Below are 16,708 nucleotides of genomic sequence, written 5' to 3' on the forward strand. Positions count from 1 at the left end.
ACAAGCCGTAAGGAAGGAGGAAAGAGACTAGTGAGTGTGAGAGCCACTGTCCAGGATGAAACATCCAAGATCCATAAATACATCAAGACAAAGCCTCAACGGACGATGTGGTCAGCGAATGTCTCAGACAATGGGGAACAGAGGACGAGGTGCTGGAGGAAACATCATGGGAGGACAAGCCTACCAATGGCTGGAAAAAGATGGACTCAAGGACAGCACAGAGGCCCTCATCCTGGCCACAACATCAGACAAAAAAAATCGAGCTGCTCTGCCCTGTCCCAGTGCAAACTAGAAACAACCAATCAGAACCAGGAGGCGGCCTCCTTAGTGCCTCCTTAGTGCCAGGAGGCGGGTCTTACGCACTGCCAATCATGCCAGTGCGTAAAATGCTCCTCTGTTCCCCCTTGCCATCTCATAATACAGCTTCTCCTTGGCTTTACTGTAATGAGGAGTTGTTTCTCCGCCATTGGCATATTTAGCAGTGTGTCCACAAGAGTGATTGACAGCGTTAAGATCCTCCTCCTTGTCTCTGATTGACCGGGAGAGGTGCAGGAGGAGATTGAACTTTTCACAGACAATCTGTCTCATATTAAACCATCATGACATGGTGACAATTTTAACAAAGAATATATATCTTTTATAAAACGTACATATCTCAGCTTTAAGGGTCTGAGCTCTTTTGCAACGACTTTACTGCAACGTCGTTTTATGTAGGTTTTCACATTTTATTTCTGCTCATAAAAGTTATGACTAGCTGGAGGGTCAGGTTTCATGCTGTATTAGCAAACATATATTACCCATAAATTCTCATTTTCATAGCCGCATGCTGAGCTTTTTTTGAACGATGTCTACGTTTTTTTTTTTTTACATTTGAGCCCGACGTTGTGGATTAGAGCTTCAAATATCCCGCAGCCAGACAGATGGTCTTAATGTGCTGGGCAGGAGTTGCGCAATGCATATTTAAAGTGTTACAAAATATCAGCGCCTGAGTTAGAAAATCTGCTTATTTCAGCGGACAGATGTTCAGACGGTTCAGGAAGTACTTTTGGCCCAGATGAAAACGTAGCTGGTAGCGCTGTTGGTTTGTAGCAAAAAGGCCAAAATAAAAAAAGAAGGTAAAAAAAAGGACTGCTAGGTTGGTCGGCTACTCCAAACTGCCTTTAGGGGGCAGCAGAGGGCAGTGTGTTTTAATGGAAACGTCGGCGCGGATTAGCTGCCCAATTTGAACTGTTCAAATTGGAGGGTGGACAGTGAGCGGCTTCTGAGAAAAGGGTGCAGCTGATGGTGTAACCGCTCATCTCCTTTCCCTCTGAGGTGCATTTATGTAAAGTGACAGAAGGGGACTAGTTCAAGGGATTAGTGGCGCAGCTCCAGGGTAACATGAGTGATGCTGTTAGCGATGCTCCAGCGGCTGAGCACATATTCTGACTTTTTCTTTCTCCCAGTAGGACCCACTGTCTTGATCTGCAGCACATATTTCTTCTTATAGAGATGTGGGATGTGTGTCTTTGTTTCCAGAGAAGATTAGCTCCCCCAGAACAGCTTTTCCTCCTTCAGGACACACACACACACACACACACACACACAGTTATAAAAAGGTTGGTTGCTGTTTCCAAGACACTCACAAATCAGCTGAGAGTGTTCTGGCTCAGGCGCTGGAAATAGATCCCTTCTTCTTCTGACCCAGGAGCTTGTTGCCACATTTGGAGAGGATCCAGCAGCAGCGAGCTAAATTGATTATCAATTGGCTGGAACAGAGCTACGAATAAAGAAAATGCTCTAATCTCCTCGTGATTTGGCTATTCCGCTCGGGTCTGGTTTCCCTGGCTGGCTTTCTGCTTTACGTCCCATGTCGTTTCTCTGTGTGCAATGTCACAGATTTCAGCAAGTCATACTTCAGATTTTTTAAAGACCCTTTAACGCCACATCGAATGAAATTTAAGAGGGAAAAAACTATAGAGGATGGTTGGGGGATCTGGCTGTATTGCAATCAAGAGTAGTAAAAATTGACATTTTTGCTATTTGTTCGTCTGTCTGTTTGTGGCGCTGTTAAGCTGCCAATTTTAACTTTTCATTCAGAAGCATTGTGCTTTTCACACACAGCATATGGCACTCTACAGCCTTAGCCTCTAGTGCCTAGCTTAAAAGTGTTTTTGCTTTGCACTCAGCTAGCCTAGCATGGTTTGGTAACAGTACGTCGATGAAAACGAACGTTGTCCTTAAACGTCGACTTAACCTTAAAGATAAAAACCTAGCTAGCTAGCAAAGCTATATTAGTAGCTAGTTGGCGGTAGCCCCAACCAGCTCCTGTCAGTCACACAACGAACATGTCAGCATGACTCAAACTTTTGCTTGAAAGATAAGAAGCTCAGATAAAAATATACAAAATTAAAAAGTCCCATCACAAAATTGATGTTTAATTTCATTTTGTTGCCAAATTCACCGTTGTGTCTTTGTGCAACGACAATGAAATAAATCCAAGTCTAGAATGTAAGACCTATGATAAACATATTTAAGGCCAAATTGGATTTTGAAATTTCACAAGTTTTGTTTTAAATTTTAGACATATAAATTTAAAGACTTCTTAAGGATGTGCGGACACCGTGAATCAGTGGGGACGATTTGAGTGCCTTGCAACGTTACGGAAAACCTCTCACCAATCTTCACTGAATTTCATTGGAAGGTTTGGCAACAGGCCAACACAAGCAAGAAAGACAAAACCAAACAAAATATCACAAAAATCTGAAAAGTGTGGCATATTTTTGTTTTCAGATTCAAATACTTTGTAAACTGCCATACGTTGCAATTACTGATGCAAGCTTTCAAGGTTCTTTTACCAGCTCATTCAGATGTTGAAATTAATTTGTTTCATTTGGAAAAACAAAATCCTCACAGCATAATACTGCCATCACCATGTCTCACGGTATGTTGAGGGCTTTTCTGATTAGGTGACAGTTTTTTTCCCCTTAGTTGATTTTATTCAGGTAGCTAAATTAAAAAAAAATTATGCAGAAACTTTCTACTTGACAATCGTTTACTGCTTTTAAAATGGTCCGTCAGATAAAAATCACACAAAATTATATTTCTTCACATTCAAACATCTCAAAGCTGCATCTTTACGAACATCCAAGTAAAAACCACACACATGGCCTTTGTTAACCTTTATTGAAACACCCTCCGCACAAAAGACAAAAATCTGAGAAGTGTGGATAGTCACTTAATGGCTGCTAACTGTTTAACTAAGAACAAAAATAGAAAGGTAAATCCCTGCACAATCACAAAAAGAAAAAAAAACAGCAGAGAAAATGTTCATACTGATAAAAAATAAACCTCTGATAGACTTCATGTATTAACCTGTAACAGCTTACAGTCAGGGCTCAAATCAGTAGCGGTTAAGAGCCGAGCCAGTGGAAGGGAAGGTGAGGCGCAGGCGGTGCAGTTTGGGGGGAATGTAGGCTAACTTTGCCCAACATACAACATGAGGTTAGCATTAGCTTGCATTTGGTTAGCATCAACGACAGACAATTCTTTGGTGTTTAGTTGAGACAGAAAAATGCTGAAAAAATTAAAATTAAAATTCTCGGTGGGTTTGCTACAGTGCTATTTTTTTCGTCCCCCCTGTATTTGCATATATGATCATAAGAACAGCTTATTTAAAACATAGGTCTGAATATGCATGGGCTGAATATTTTACATTCTTTTTAATAAGACTCATAAGTTTAGAATAATAATAATAATAAATTGCACTCTCCTCTTTAGGCACCTGCCGTATCGATAAAGCTTTAAGGTTCGTCCTGTGATGGGGGTGAGGTGGGTTCAGTCTCAGATGGGATCGTTTGTGAAATTTTAAAAGAAGCAAAAAAATAAAATAAAATAAATGCTTTCAAAAAGCTAGAGCCAGGGACACGCGCTGGAATGATGCCTCGACATATCGCAGAAAGTCAAAAGGAACCGTCAGTGTGTGCTTACATGTTCAATGTAACAGATTATTAAGCGAAGAAAAAAAAAAATATATATATATATATATATTTATAAATCAACCATACACATTTAAACCCCCTAGCATCGTAGCTTGCATCGTGTACAGCACTGAAAGACACACCAAAGTCTCTTAGAAAAAACGGTTGAAGCCGTCAGACGAGTGGATATGCTGAAACTTCGGAGCAAGTTGTTTATTTCCTCCTTTCGTCCGTGGAGAGAAAATGACTGAAGAAGTGAGGAGGAGGAAGGAGGAAGGAGGGGGAAAAAAAGGCCAAATTAAATGTGACGACTTAGTTCAAGCTGCAGCCCTCCCAGCTAATCCAATCTGCGGATGTCTTCAGGGAGAAAAGCAGCGGCATCACAGAGACCCCTCCACCCGGCGCGACTGCTGTCAGAGGGAAGGCTGAAGACTGGGAGGAGTAGGGGTGTAGAGAGGGAGTGAGGGGGAGGGGGAGGGTGTGGTGTGGGCGAGGGAGGTGAGGGTCACTCTTCATCCGAGCTGCTGTTGTCCAGAGAGTAAGCCATGAAGGCCAGATCGGGTCGGGCTGGTACTATGGGGTTGCCCGGCTTCACCATCTCGAAGCCCATGTAGTGGAAAGTCTTGATGATGACCACTGGAGGGGGAAATGATATCAGGCTTAGTGTCGCCATGGAAACCACCCATACTGGGAAAAACTCGCTAAATCTAATGGATGTTAGTAGAAATGTGTTCCTTTTCCTTCTAATCAGCTGCAAATCGATTATTTTTGACGATTAATCGAATAAAAAAAAATTGGGCACATTCTGCAGAATATTTGTGTAACCACTAAATTTTATTTTATACAATATTAGAAATACATAAGTAAAAAAAAATCCTCTTTTTAAATAATGTTTTTATTACATTATAGCGTGTACTAAAAATATTACATCCTAAAAATTATTTAAAAAAAAGAACAAAGGATTCACATGCAGCCAAACTATATTGTAGTTGAGTAATTTTACAATTAACTGACTAAATATCAGTTCATTTTTTTTCCCTTTACAAAATTTGTTCCAGGTGAAGGCAACACTTGAGAAGTACTTATAGAAAAGGAAAGGTGTTCATCTTAAATGCAAAACGTATAAATGTTTTTTGTAGTTTTAGCTTAATCGCTGCTCTGACTGTGTTCTTTCAGCAAAAAGCCTTTTTTTTTTTTTAAAGAGTCTGAACACTTGAGCAAACGATTAATCAATGACTAAATTAGTTGGTGACTATTTCAAAAGTCGACTAATTGTTTCTTCGCTGTGCCTTCCTTTGTGCCGGCCTCTAAAATAAATGATAACCATTCTGAAATGACGGGAGCTTCTTACTTCGATCCTCTCTGTTTTTGTGGAACCACAGGAAGACGTAGTTAACCTTCAGCTTCTCCTCGGCAAACTCCAGCAGCGCGGTCAGCCTGGAGACAGAAGCATAAGAAGTTGGAGAGCGAGGAAAAGATGGACAGTGAAGACGCATAAAGTCGTTCCCCCCTCCTTTATCCCTCCCCTCTTCTTTTTACATAAGCGATGCAATTTTACATAATGCAGGGCAGCAGCAGAGCGGGCAGCAGGATTGGGTTACAGCTACACACACAGCCAGGAAACACAACGCTACCTGCCAGGAGTCATTTCTGAAACCACTCCCATCAAAGCATTTTGCAAATAGAACCCCAATTCACAGCATTCCCCAGGACGCTCTCAAACGTACCCCTCTTTGCTCCCGTCGGCCAGCGAACCTGCTGGGATCTCCAAAAAGAGGCTGTCCCCTGAGAGCGCCGTGTCCCAGAAGGCCGAACGGCGCTCAGTCAGATGGTAGTGGAAGCGGAGAAGAGAGGGTCTCCCGCCGACTGGGGAGGCCTGCGTCACAGTCAACCTGTCATCCTGCCAGGGGGGGAAACAGCAAGCAGATGGGTTCAGAGTCCAAACCTTCTGATGCAGATTAAGAACGACAAAGAAACTGGCATGGGGGGCTTCAACCGTCACTAATGGAGCGTTTCTGTTGATTATATTTTTTTGATCAGTCGATAACATCAATTATCAGTTTAATCGATTTGTTTAAACACCAGTGCTCTCCTTGGGTTTCCACAGTTCAGAGTGATGTCAGCACAGCAAGGGCGACCATCTTGCTTGACAGCTTCTGTTTGTTGGCGCTTTGAATTCAGGTCAACTCTGCCACACAATCGTAGGGCCAGGAATCTTTATTTTTAATTAGGAGAATGAAGTCATGTTACCAGACTGAAGTCAGAATACTAGAGGGGTAGAGTATTAATTTTATAGGAACTCAAACATGAAAAATGACAAAAAAAATTAAATGAGAAAAGTTGAGAATCTTGTGACGTTACACTTTGATATCAGTTTTCCAGATGATAATCCTTTGACACATCAACATCTAGTTATCAGTGGTGGGAGTTTGAAATGATTGTGTAAACGACTATTTCGAAAGAGTTAGTTGAGTCAGATCCTGATAGCCGAACTTTTTTCTGGTTAAAACAACATTTTTCTCGTTATTTTAAGATGTTTTTTCGGGTATAATTGTGTCTTTTTCTGCAAGTGACAATTTTCTCATAATTAAACAAAACTTATTGCCTGGCCCTAACGCTGCGTCGTATGACTCTCAGATTGAAATAACAGCCACTTTTGGAAAGTATTTTCAAATCTAGTATGAAATACAAACGGGAGATTTTATTGCTCAGTCCTAGTTTCTATATTTTAAGCCCAGACAACTCTGGGAGCTTCAAGATTCAAGATCAAGTTATGGACCAATAGAGACAAGTCATTTCAATGTCAAAGAGGAAGTAGTCGTGATATTTTTAAATGAAGCACAAGAGTGCCTTATCAGCAGTTTTGAAATTTATAACGACAATTATGCGGGATAGGAGACCACTTCTGCCTTCTTTATGTAAAGAAACAGACATAAAACTAGAAAAAAAAAAAAACCTGTCAGAGTGTGAGGTCTGCCTTGGATAACACAGATTCAGATCTTTGTGTCCCGAGCCCGTCGGGGCAGAAAGGGCGGCACGCTCACCGGCGGATGAGGATGGTAATGAAGAGTCTGATCCTAAACCTCTAATCCTCCACAGGCTAGCTGGTCACATGTCAGGATGCAGCTTCAGACCAACACGCCGTTCGCTCGCTGAGCAATCAGTCGTTTGTTTTAATCAGAATGAAATAAAAATTGCTTCCTTTTGTAAAATCCAACTGTGTTCAAATGAAACCAGGTGAGTGAGGCATTAAATCCTGGGATGATGCAGATTCTTTTTTAAGCTAAAAAAATAAATAAAAATGAGAGTAAAGCTCATTACTAATATGTGTTGAGTGCAGCGAGTTATGAAAGCCTCTGACGGATAATGCACTCAGCACAATTATAACGATCATCACCTGAAGAGCTTGAAGTGGATCAGAAAAGCACGTGCAAAACTGTGTAGTTGGTAGAGAAACATTAAAGTCCATACAGACATCTGTCGTTTAGATGTATGTAGGAAACAATAGTAATAATGAGCTTCTCTTTGTTGGATGTTTATTCAGGTCAGATATGCTAAGAAGCTGTAAGTTGGCATTAAAGGGGCGGTATTATGCGTTTTCCAGGCGCATAGTGACATTTTATAGAAAGACAAATAATGTTGCCTTCAGTTATAAAAATTATGTAAATATATATCAAATATGACTTGAAAAAAAATTTAATTCCTGATTTAAATGCATTGAAACTGGGCTTCTGTCTCTTTAAAAACCTTTTTCTGAAACTCCACCTCCAGGAAGTCGTCACAACATGGCTCCTCTATTAACCCTTTAACAACACTGTACCAGCGTTTTATTGAGAAGTAGTTCATATAATGAGCTCACACAGCTCCACGACATGTTTGCTAATTGCTGCTGGCTAGTCTAGAGGAGCCGAATCTGGAGCTCAGAGGAGGAGCTGCGCCTTGAAGGTGGGGCTAGGTCCAACTAAGCGTTTTGCACAGCTGAATGGTTGCCATGGGAGATTAAAGGATTTCTCAAATATGCATGAAAGAATTAAGGCAACTCTCCAGGTATGTTTTTGATGAGGGAATAATAACATGATGTAAAGCTAAAAAAAAAAATAAAATAGTTAATTTTACATGATAGTGGCTCTTTAAAGATGAAATCGTTCATTCTAGTTGCCTCACCTTGTGTATTAGCACGGAGTGAGAGTGATCCCTGACCGTCCCTCGCCCACCCGGGATCTTCAGCTGTGGGTGAGGGGCATCAGGAGCACCACAGAGGCCCTGGAGCCTGAGGGATAGAGCTGGGCTTCAAGGCCCCCGATAACCAGGAACTGCAAAAGAAAACACAAGACGCAGATGAACCACTTCCTGTCTCAGCTGTCTCACAAAGCTATGGACGATGACTTGGTTCCAAGCAAAGCCTTTACATTAAGTAGATTGTAGTATCACAACAGAAGAAAAAACCAGTCACATGCTAAAGCTCCGAGCTAAAACCACAACAGCAGTAAAAAGAAAAACTGAGGATTAATCATAGTACATTGAAATACCTCTAGTGCGAATAAGAAGCTACAAAATGGATGTTAACTTTAGCACTGTGAGAAGTTTCTGTCCCCAAAAAATGATGGACTTGAAGTGTTGGAGCCTGACACAGCAGCTCAGTTTAGTTGAATTTTCAAACAGTGAAACAACTACTTCCCTTTTTTCTGAAGGCATTTATTTTTATTTGTGGGAAAATATGAAAATGACAAATATTGCAATGATGATATTTGCTGTTCTTTGTTTTCTTCAACATGCTTCCTGAACTTCAGTGGTTTAATCACCCACATCTCCATCAGGCGATAAAAGACAGTGGACGTCTTTCAAGATGGCCACTGATAACGCGGCCGTCAAAGCTGGAATACTTTTTGTGGTTTATTCTTCACTGTGACTTCTGGAATATGTTGGTCAATAATATATTGTCAAGATACAGACTAATAATCACAAACAAAACGCATAATAACTATTTGATTACAAGAGGAAGCAAATATTTTGCTCCAACTTTCTGTTAAACTGGTATGAGCAGCACTTCTTAGAAAATAGTGATGTTTTACAACTCTAATAACCTACAACGCTGAAGGAAACAAGTTTCCACTTTATGTCTCAGTTCAGACATAACTGGACATCTGGGACAACAAATATACATTTATGCATTTTGGTCTCCCATCCGTATGAAAACTTGGTTTAATATCACTAAAAATGAATATTTGTAAAATCTCAGACCAAACTGTAGATTTGAGAAAATGCTGTATTTGTGTTTGCATGTGTAAATGGGACAACTGAGAATCAGGCATTACAGCCTGCAACAAATAATACAGCAATAGTTCTTTATGATTCCCAATTACCAGTCATGTGTTTTATTAACTTGATATTCTAACACACCATTTAAAAGTAGTTCAAATAAACCCTGCAGTGCCATGTTTTATCCCCAAAAGGAAATCGTGGTTGTTTTTGAAGCACTCCGATTGGCTGACCTAGATTTTAGCTTTGCTCTACACTGCCCCCTATGGGTTTGGTATGTTTAAAACAACACCAAGGGGTGGATTTGTGTAGGTTCATGTGGACAAAATCTTTTCTGAAAGTGATCCTGTGTCTGTGTGTGTGTGTGTGTGTGTGTGTGTGTAAACAATTTGAGGGAAATATTTGTTTTTATAAAGACAGCCATTTGTGAATATGACCTTAGATGATGCGAGATAACTACCAAGTATAAGACCAAACAGGAAAAACCTGTCCCAAGAGGAATACCATCTTCTGATTTGCAAAGTCTTATTCTGTCAATTAAATTTTAAAGAAAGTTTTATTTCTTACTTACTACGTTTTGACAGTTCAAAAAAAGCAACATTTTACCCAAATCCAAGATTTCTCCATTAAAAGTAGCTTACATGTCTAAAGTTCAGGGTTATGTCTTGTACATAGTTTCAAGTAGTTCTTACCCAACCAATTACAGAACATTTTTTTGCAAACAATGATGTAATGTACACAAATCGCTTAATTTTTTTGTCGCGGGTTTCAGTCCACCGACTCTTGCTCTCTCAGATTGTTTGTTTATAAGGAGCCTGGTAGACATGAAAGACTAGGATTTATTATGACTGCATTTCAAAGAGGTCCAAATGGCCCGTGCATGCGCTGGGAGGCACGTATCAGAAACGAGCGCCTGATCTGTAAACACCTCTGTAAATAGCTTTGTGGGCCTTTTGGGAACACCTCCGCGTTTTGAGTTTCAGACGGTGGCTGGAAGCAGCCGGGCCGTGGCATCTTCACTGCATCATCACAGATGCTCTGCATGTTGTGGATTAAACTGTAATCGTTCAACACAAACTCTGTCAGCAACAAGCCGCCTGACTCTATTCTGCGTCTCACTTTCCAAGTCACGTTCCAGAGAGGAGCATCTCTACTTTCTGTGAGACTGAGGAAAGGAGGCGTGGCCTCAGTCTCCCCCGCCGACCGGGTTGGTAACCTGGACGACCTGAACAGCACAAACCAGCAGAGTGTGCAATGGAAAAACGAGGCTTTCAAATTAGGGCTGACTTTGATCCCTTTTTAATTGCTGAGAATAGACAGCATATATTTTCAGTTTTTAATAGAATCGAAAATAGAAAACATTTTCATATTTTATCAAGCTACAAACTCCAATTTCTGTGTATTTCATTGGAATGTGACCAAATTAAATTTTTTTATTTTTGTTTCCAGGAACGTTCGGTGTGGTGTGAATTATGACTCACGTCTACAAAACCAGAACTTCATAAAACCACATCTGGATGTCTGTAGAGGCCTCTCTACAGACATCCAGAGTTTATAGCAAAACAAGGTTAGCTTTACAAGCTCATCTTTTAAAACATTGCCACATATTGTCAATTGTATTCATGTCTGGACTTTGACTCGGGTCTTTAGAATGCATGAATGCACCATGACATCAATCCGTTCCACTGTTGCTCCGGCTGTTTGTTTAGGGGCGTTAGAATAAAGGGGGTTGAATATAATAGCAAGTCATACTTCCACTTTGCATAATACATGCCACCAACTAAAACAACAAAGGTCAAGGGGTATTAGAGTGCGCCATGAGGCATTCCTCTACATCTCAACAGCCAAACTGATATCAGGGACACCAGTGACAAGAGGCACAACTCAGATGGATGAAGCCACCCAAGAGCTCGCCAAGATGTCCAGACCTACTTCTCCGGTTCCATCTTCACTTTCAGGGACGGAGACCGTCCTTGATGGAAATGCCAGGTTGTTTTGAAAGGCAAAACTCTCGTCGTCCTCTGACATTTCTGTCACACTCTTAGGAACCCATCCCCACCCTCCTATAGCGGCTGCAGACATCAGCCGCCGCCCCGCCGCACTCAGTGCGAGACTCTAAAAACGGAATGTGGGTTACATATTCAAGTCTGACTTATGGAGCTACAGGCTGTACCGTTGTGAAGGCCAAGCACATTCACAAGCTGCATTAATATGCCAGTGAGGATTTAATCAGCTGTGTGTTGGGAGTTGAGACTGAGAGATGCCAAGTGCGTCACAGTCTCGTTGTGCAAGGGGGGAGGAGGGAGAGGGGCGGATGCCTCCACTGCTGGGCTGTTCTTCCTAAAGAAGAGATTTTTTTATGAGCTCTGATTAAAGTCGGATCGTTTCGGAGTGTGAATGGCGAGGCGGACAGTGTAGAGCCGGGCATGGGGTTCAAACACGAAGACAAAACATTAATGACGTGTTCATTGGAGGAAGGGAAGGACCTAGGTGCACGAGACCGAACGTCGACTGGTTTGCAAACAGAAACAATTTGACGTTTCCGGACGGTGCTTTGGATTTAGCACAAATGACAAAAGGTGGCGCACACAGGAAAGAAAACAGAGACTGAAGCGGACCTTCTCCATTCCACGGACAGAGACCCATGCAGCGTGACGGAAAAGACACAGAGACAGAAACAGGAAAGGTACACGTGCTGTGAAACCTGAGCATGGATGGACGTATTCCTGTCAAAACACATGACTCTGACCCCTGGGCACACCTTGGCGGCGCTCGACTGGTCAGACACAAACAAGTCGACTGAAATGCCCCATCATCTGGAACTCAACTACACAATCATACTACTACCCCTTCAACATTTTGTACAATTGACTCGAATTTGTCTTTTATCAGCTTTTGATGCATTTGTCCATCTTTCTTTGTGTAACAGCTCCAGCAAAGTTAAACTGGATGGAGCAAAACAGAAGCGCTGGCTGTATGGTTTCAGTCGTCAACCAGAGAGTTTCAATAAGAATATTGTGGTGAGAAACGCCACCAACTCCATGTTACAGCAGGACTAAAACGGGCGTGGTTGTCCAACCAAAGCCGCAACAAAAAAACTGAGAAAAAATAAAGAAATTTTAATGACTTCTTGTACTTTTTATTAATTATACTGTTTTTGACAAAATTGTAAAGCTAACCTTGTTTTGCTATAAACTTTGTTTTTTTGTCTTTAGCAAGATAAATTTCATCTGTTGTCCTGGGACAACAGATGAAAAAGTGGCCAGACAGTCAATTCTAGTACATTTACAGAAACATTAATTTATGTGCTCCGCCTCCGTCAAATGAATAAGGACATTTTGAGTTTCAACATAGTGTTCCGAATAGCGGTGGGTATTTATCGTAAAAAATTTCTTATAAGAATTTTGATTAATTGCTGCCATGATCAATTTAATGGTAATAAAACCCCCACAACTGACAATATGATTAGAAATGTCATTTTTGCCATTCTCTCCATTGTTTGTTCCACAAGAGCATCTTTAAATATCAGTCAATTCAAAAATATGATTAAATCCAGTTACTGTGCGCAGTTTAGTCAAACAAATTGCATCTTTTTTAAACAAGCTGAATCTTGAAGATGTTTTTCCAAGAACAATATTTGTGTTTGTGGTGCTGTTAATGCCGTGTCATCCAGTCACAGTCATCTAAAAATGTAATAGTTTTTTTTCCCCATCTTTATTAGCACCATAATATATTACAATAAAATTCCATATTTCCCACTCCTAGTTCTGACTATAAAGCCAAGTGATTAGAGGATTCTCCAGAGGAAGACGGCATTCTGCATCCAGAACACTGATCTCCGACCACGCAGATTAACATCTCAAGACTGGTGATTCCAGAGTCAGACGTCAGCAGAAACTGCTCGGCACAGTTGACGTCCATGTGCCCTGATGGAAAATTCAATCCTGAATCTCCCGGCAACGGCCGAGGCGCTCCATCTGCCAGTGAATTAGAGGGACACCAACTAGCACTCAGGTAGCCCAGGACAGAACATTTATCCTGCCCAGCGTGTGACGAGCCCCAGCACTGGTCCCTTCAACACACACATTCCAGTGATGGTTTGAAAGGTGACCCGTCAGAAAGAGCGGGGTTATATAACCAGCTGATGTAGGCCAGTAGCTGCCTTCAGCAGACAGGGTCACAGCAGCGGAGCAAATATAGTTGCAGCATCAATTTATCTTCTCCACGCTCCTCACTGCAGGTCAGGACATTGACCCATAGAGGACAAAAATAAGACTCCTGTCTTGGAGTGCAGAAAAAAAAAAACAGGCTACAATTCAATGTGTTTATTCATCTTAAATTGACAAGGATTTGTTTCCATGACTGAAAGGAGCTACAAGCCAACGTATTAAAAAGACAAACGCTGTGCAACACTAGCTGGTTTCCATTACAAATGTACAAAGAACATTGTCGGTATTCCACCAATGTTGAAAAGACGCAATTTTGCAATTGCGGCGTCTCCATTAAATAAGAAATGCAATTAAAAATCACATGTGAATAAGTTTATTCATCCGGTAATTCATGAACAAACTCAAGATTCATCATGAGTTGGAGTGTCATGCGGCGCCATGATTCTCCAAGTACTTGCTGTCGGTTGGTTTGAGCCAGTGGCAACATCCAGTTGTTGATCACGTGACTTCTGAAAAAAGTGTTTCCATGGTAGTTTTGCAAAAATAAACCAATTCTGAGATGGTCTAAAAACCCATCTCACCCAAGCACCAAAACCTTTTAACGAGAGTTTTTTTTTCTTAATTGCAGTGTTTTCATTGAATGAATTTATTTCAAAATGTCAAATTGCATGGTGAATGGAAACACAGGCAGTCACGCATTAAAGCATAACACCTCAGAGTTTGAGTGATACGAGTCATGTTGCTACAAATGACTCAGCCACAGTGCAGGACTGGTACAAGTCTGAACCTATACCAAATTTGATTACAGTCTGCCCACGAGATTACGTTGAGGATATCATCTTTCAACTGCTGGAGTACCTTTGTGCAAAGTCCGGTAACAAAATGCCAGAACCAGTGATTTTAGACATCCATGTCTGAACCTCCCATACACCACAAAGATGTTCTTCTTTCAAATCAAAAGCCCAATTCAGTGAACTACAAAAGTTCTGCTTCTCATCATTCTAAACAGCTAATTCCAGGAAAAGGTTTTGGTCACCTTCACCTTTTTCCAGCACCAGTAATGTTTCAAAATAAGTCAATGAAAGAAGAGGGAATACTTTCAATGACATGCCTGCGGTTTGTTCAGACCGACAGCTTAAGAGCGCAAGACTTCAGCAGATAACAGGAAGTAAAGATCTGTCGCGTCCTTTTGAGCTTTGAGCTTCCGTCTCCCATGGAACATTCAGAATTTGGGAATGCTGGTCGAATTTTGTAATTTCTCAAGTAATTCTTTTGTGGGAAGGAATTACAAATGGATACTGCCTATATAAAATGTCAAATCTAATTTGGTCTTTTTGTTTCTAATTTTGCACACCGTGACTCGTCTTTAACTCATTTGAAAGTAACTTCTGACCACATAGAGCAGAAAGATTACAAAGAAATTATCAATGCTGTTCTTTTTCTTCTTACGTCTCTTGCAGAGATTTTTGAATGAGCTACAATCTGAAGCAGCGGCTAAAAGTTTCGGGAATTCTTTTTTTTTTTTAAACATCCGACATCGGCCACAAAATTCTAGTAGGTACGCTGCTAAGTCACTCGATTTTTGGGGTCCAGTTTCAGTAACAAAGTTTTTTTTCTTCTCATTTATATACATGCATGTTGTGTTAAGAAATGAGTTGATGAATTAGAAAAAGTTAACCACCGTAGAGTTGGGCATCAGGGTAAAACGGGAGAGAAACGAGGAAAGCTGCTGCTGTATTTTATAAATCACCTAAAACTACTACAACTTGAGACAAAACTAGAAAGCGTTGCAATCTGGTTCAGAGCTTTTTCTTTCGACCAAACACCAAACTGAAAACTAAAAAACTAGATCGCCACTTCTATTCATTTCTGTTGGTGAAATTGTAAAAAAAGAAAAAGGAGTTCCTTCCTCCTCGGACTTTAACTAGCTTCTTTGTGAACAGTGCCTCCAACTATTTGTCGATTTTTAGCCTGTTTACTTTGAGAGCAACAAACAAGTTCAACAATTTAATAGTTTCCTTAGAAGTAAATACGACAAAAAAAACCCTGCGTTGACACGGTCAAAAACAGTCACCAACAGCGGTTAACCTATCGGCACATATTTCAGTGAAGAAAAAAAAAAACAGCGAACAACTTCCTACCTTTCCTCTGTGTTCAGCATGATAGCTTCGAGGAAACTCGGCTCTTTAGGTCCTTTTTGACAACCAGAACGGCTAATGTTCAGCAGGAAGTCCACAGATAAGTTAACCATCCGCAAGTTGAAGCAAACCCCGTCGGTAGTTCAGTGTTGGTGTCGCTTGTTTACATGAAGGGACAACACACCTTACTTCCCTCAGCTGTTCGTCCAGTCTAGCGAGCAGCGCAGGAGCACTGGCTTTTAAAGCTGCAGCAAGGCATCATGGGTAATCCAGCTCGGGCTGTTTTTTTGTTGTTGTTGTTGTTTGGTTGGGGTTTTTTTTGGCTTCCAGGAAATCAAAACTTACAGTAAAAGATTAATTTCGTTTCAACTGCCTCAAAACAGTTGGTGTCAACAGTTACCTCTTTTTTTAATCATTTGTGCAAAAAACAAGGAATAAATAAATGATAGGGAGGTAGTTTGTTTGTGTGTGTTTTTTTTTTTTTGCTGAGAGTTTTATCGCAAAGTTTACAAGCAGTTACAAGCAGTTTCAGCCTTTGGCCCACAAAATAAAAATGGAAGAGGCTAGTGACCCTGACTATTGCTTGAGCATGCAAGTACTTTTACTGAGTCAGATAAAAAAAGTGGCACAATGGCAACACAATCAGCATCAACAGCAAATTTATTGACCAATATATTTATTATTTTCAAATCCTGTCTATTTGTATGTTGCACTTAAAAAATGCATAGGCTTTCTTATCACTATTTTTATGTATGTAGGTTATTTTCTGGACCCCAGCTTTGGGAACACAGAAGAAAGAAGGATAAATTGAGACTTTTAAGATTTGGAACATTGATGAGCATGGTGGTGGCAGCATCATGCTGTTAGGCTGCTTCACTCCCAGGATGTGTTTTGCAAAATGAATGCTACACTGACACTAAAGCACTGTGCTTCATACAAACTAAATATTATAGGTGGTGTGTGTGATTATTATGCCTTGGATGTATAATTTTTACTAATGTTAATTAGAGATAATCTAATGTCAAACATCAGATGTGAACTTGTTCTTTCAGAAAAATTTGTAATTTAAGGCTAAAGATGTATTAAACTTAAGCCAAGAGTTGTGGATGTTTTCTGCATATAAATTTTCCTGATGGTTATCTTGAGATCACAATGTGATTTGTGTGTGTACTAAATGAGATTT

The 16,708-nt window shown here is 40.6% G+C and overlaps 1 protein-coding gene across 1 annotated transcript; it reads right to left on the reverse strand.

The window, feature by feature from the left end:
* Nucleotides 1–4,450: 4,450 nt before the first annotated feature.
* On the reverse strand, nt 4,451–15,752 carry oaz2a (ornithine decarboxylase antizyme 2a). The gene is given in 6 exon segments (XM_015021413.1): nt 4,451–4,595; nt 5,311–5,396; nt 5,687–5,859; nt 8,124–8,204; nt 8,206–8,272; nt 15,529–15,752. Coding segments are annotated over 6 exon segments (648 nt in total). The 5' UTR covers nt 15,639–15,752; the 3' UTR covers nt 4,451–4,464.
* Between the last annotated feature and the right edge of the window lie 956 nt (nt 15,753–16,708).

The sequence above is a fragment of the Poecilia latipinna genome, unplaced genomic scaffold (assembly GCF_001443285.1).
Source record: "Poecilia latipinna isolate Pla-1442-1.1 unplaced genomic scaffold, P_latipinna-1.0 Scaffold2777, whole genome shotgun sequence".
NCBI classification, from domain to species: domain Eukaryota; kingdom Metazoa; phylum Chordata; class Actinopteri; order Cyprinodontiformes; family Poeciliidae; genus Poecilia; species Poecilia latipinna.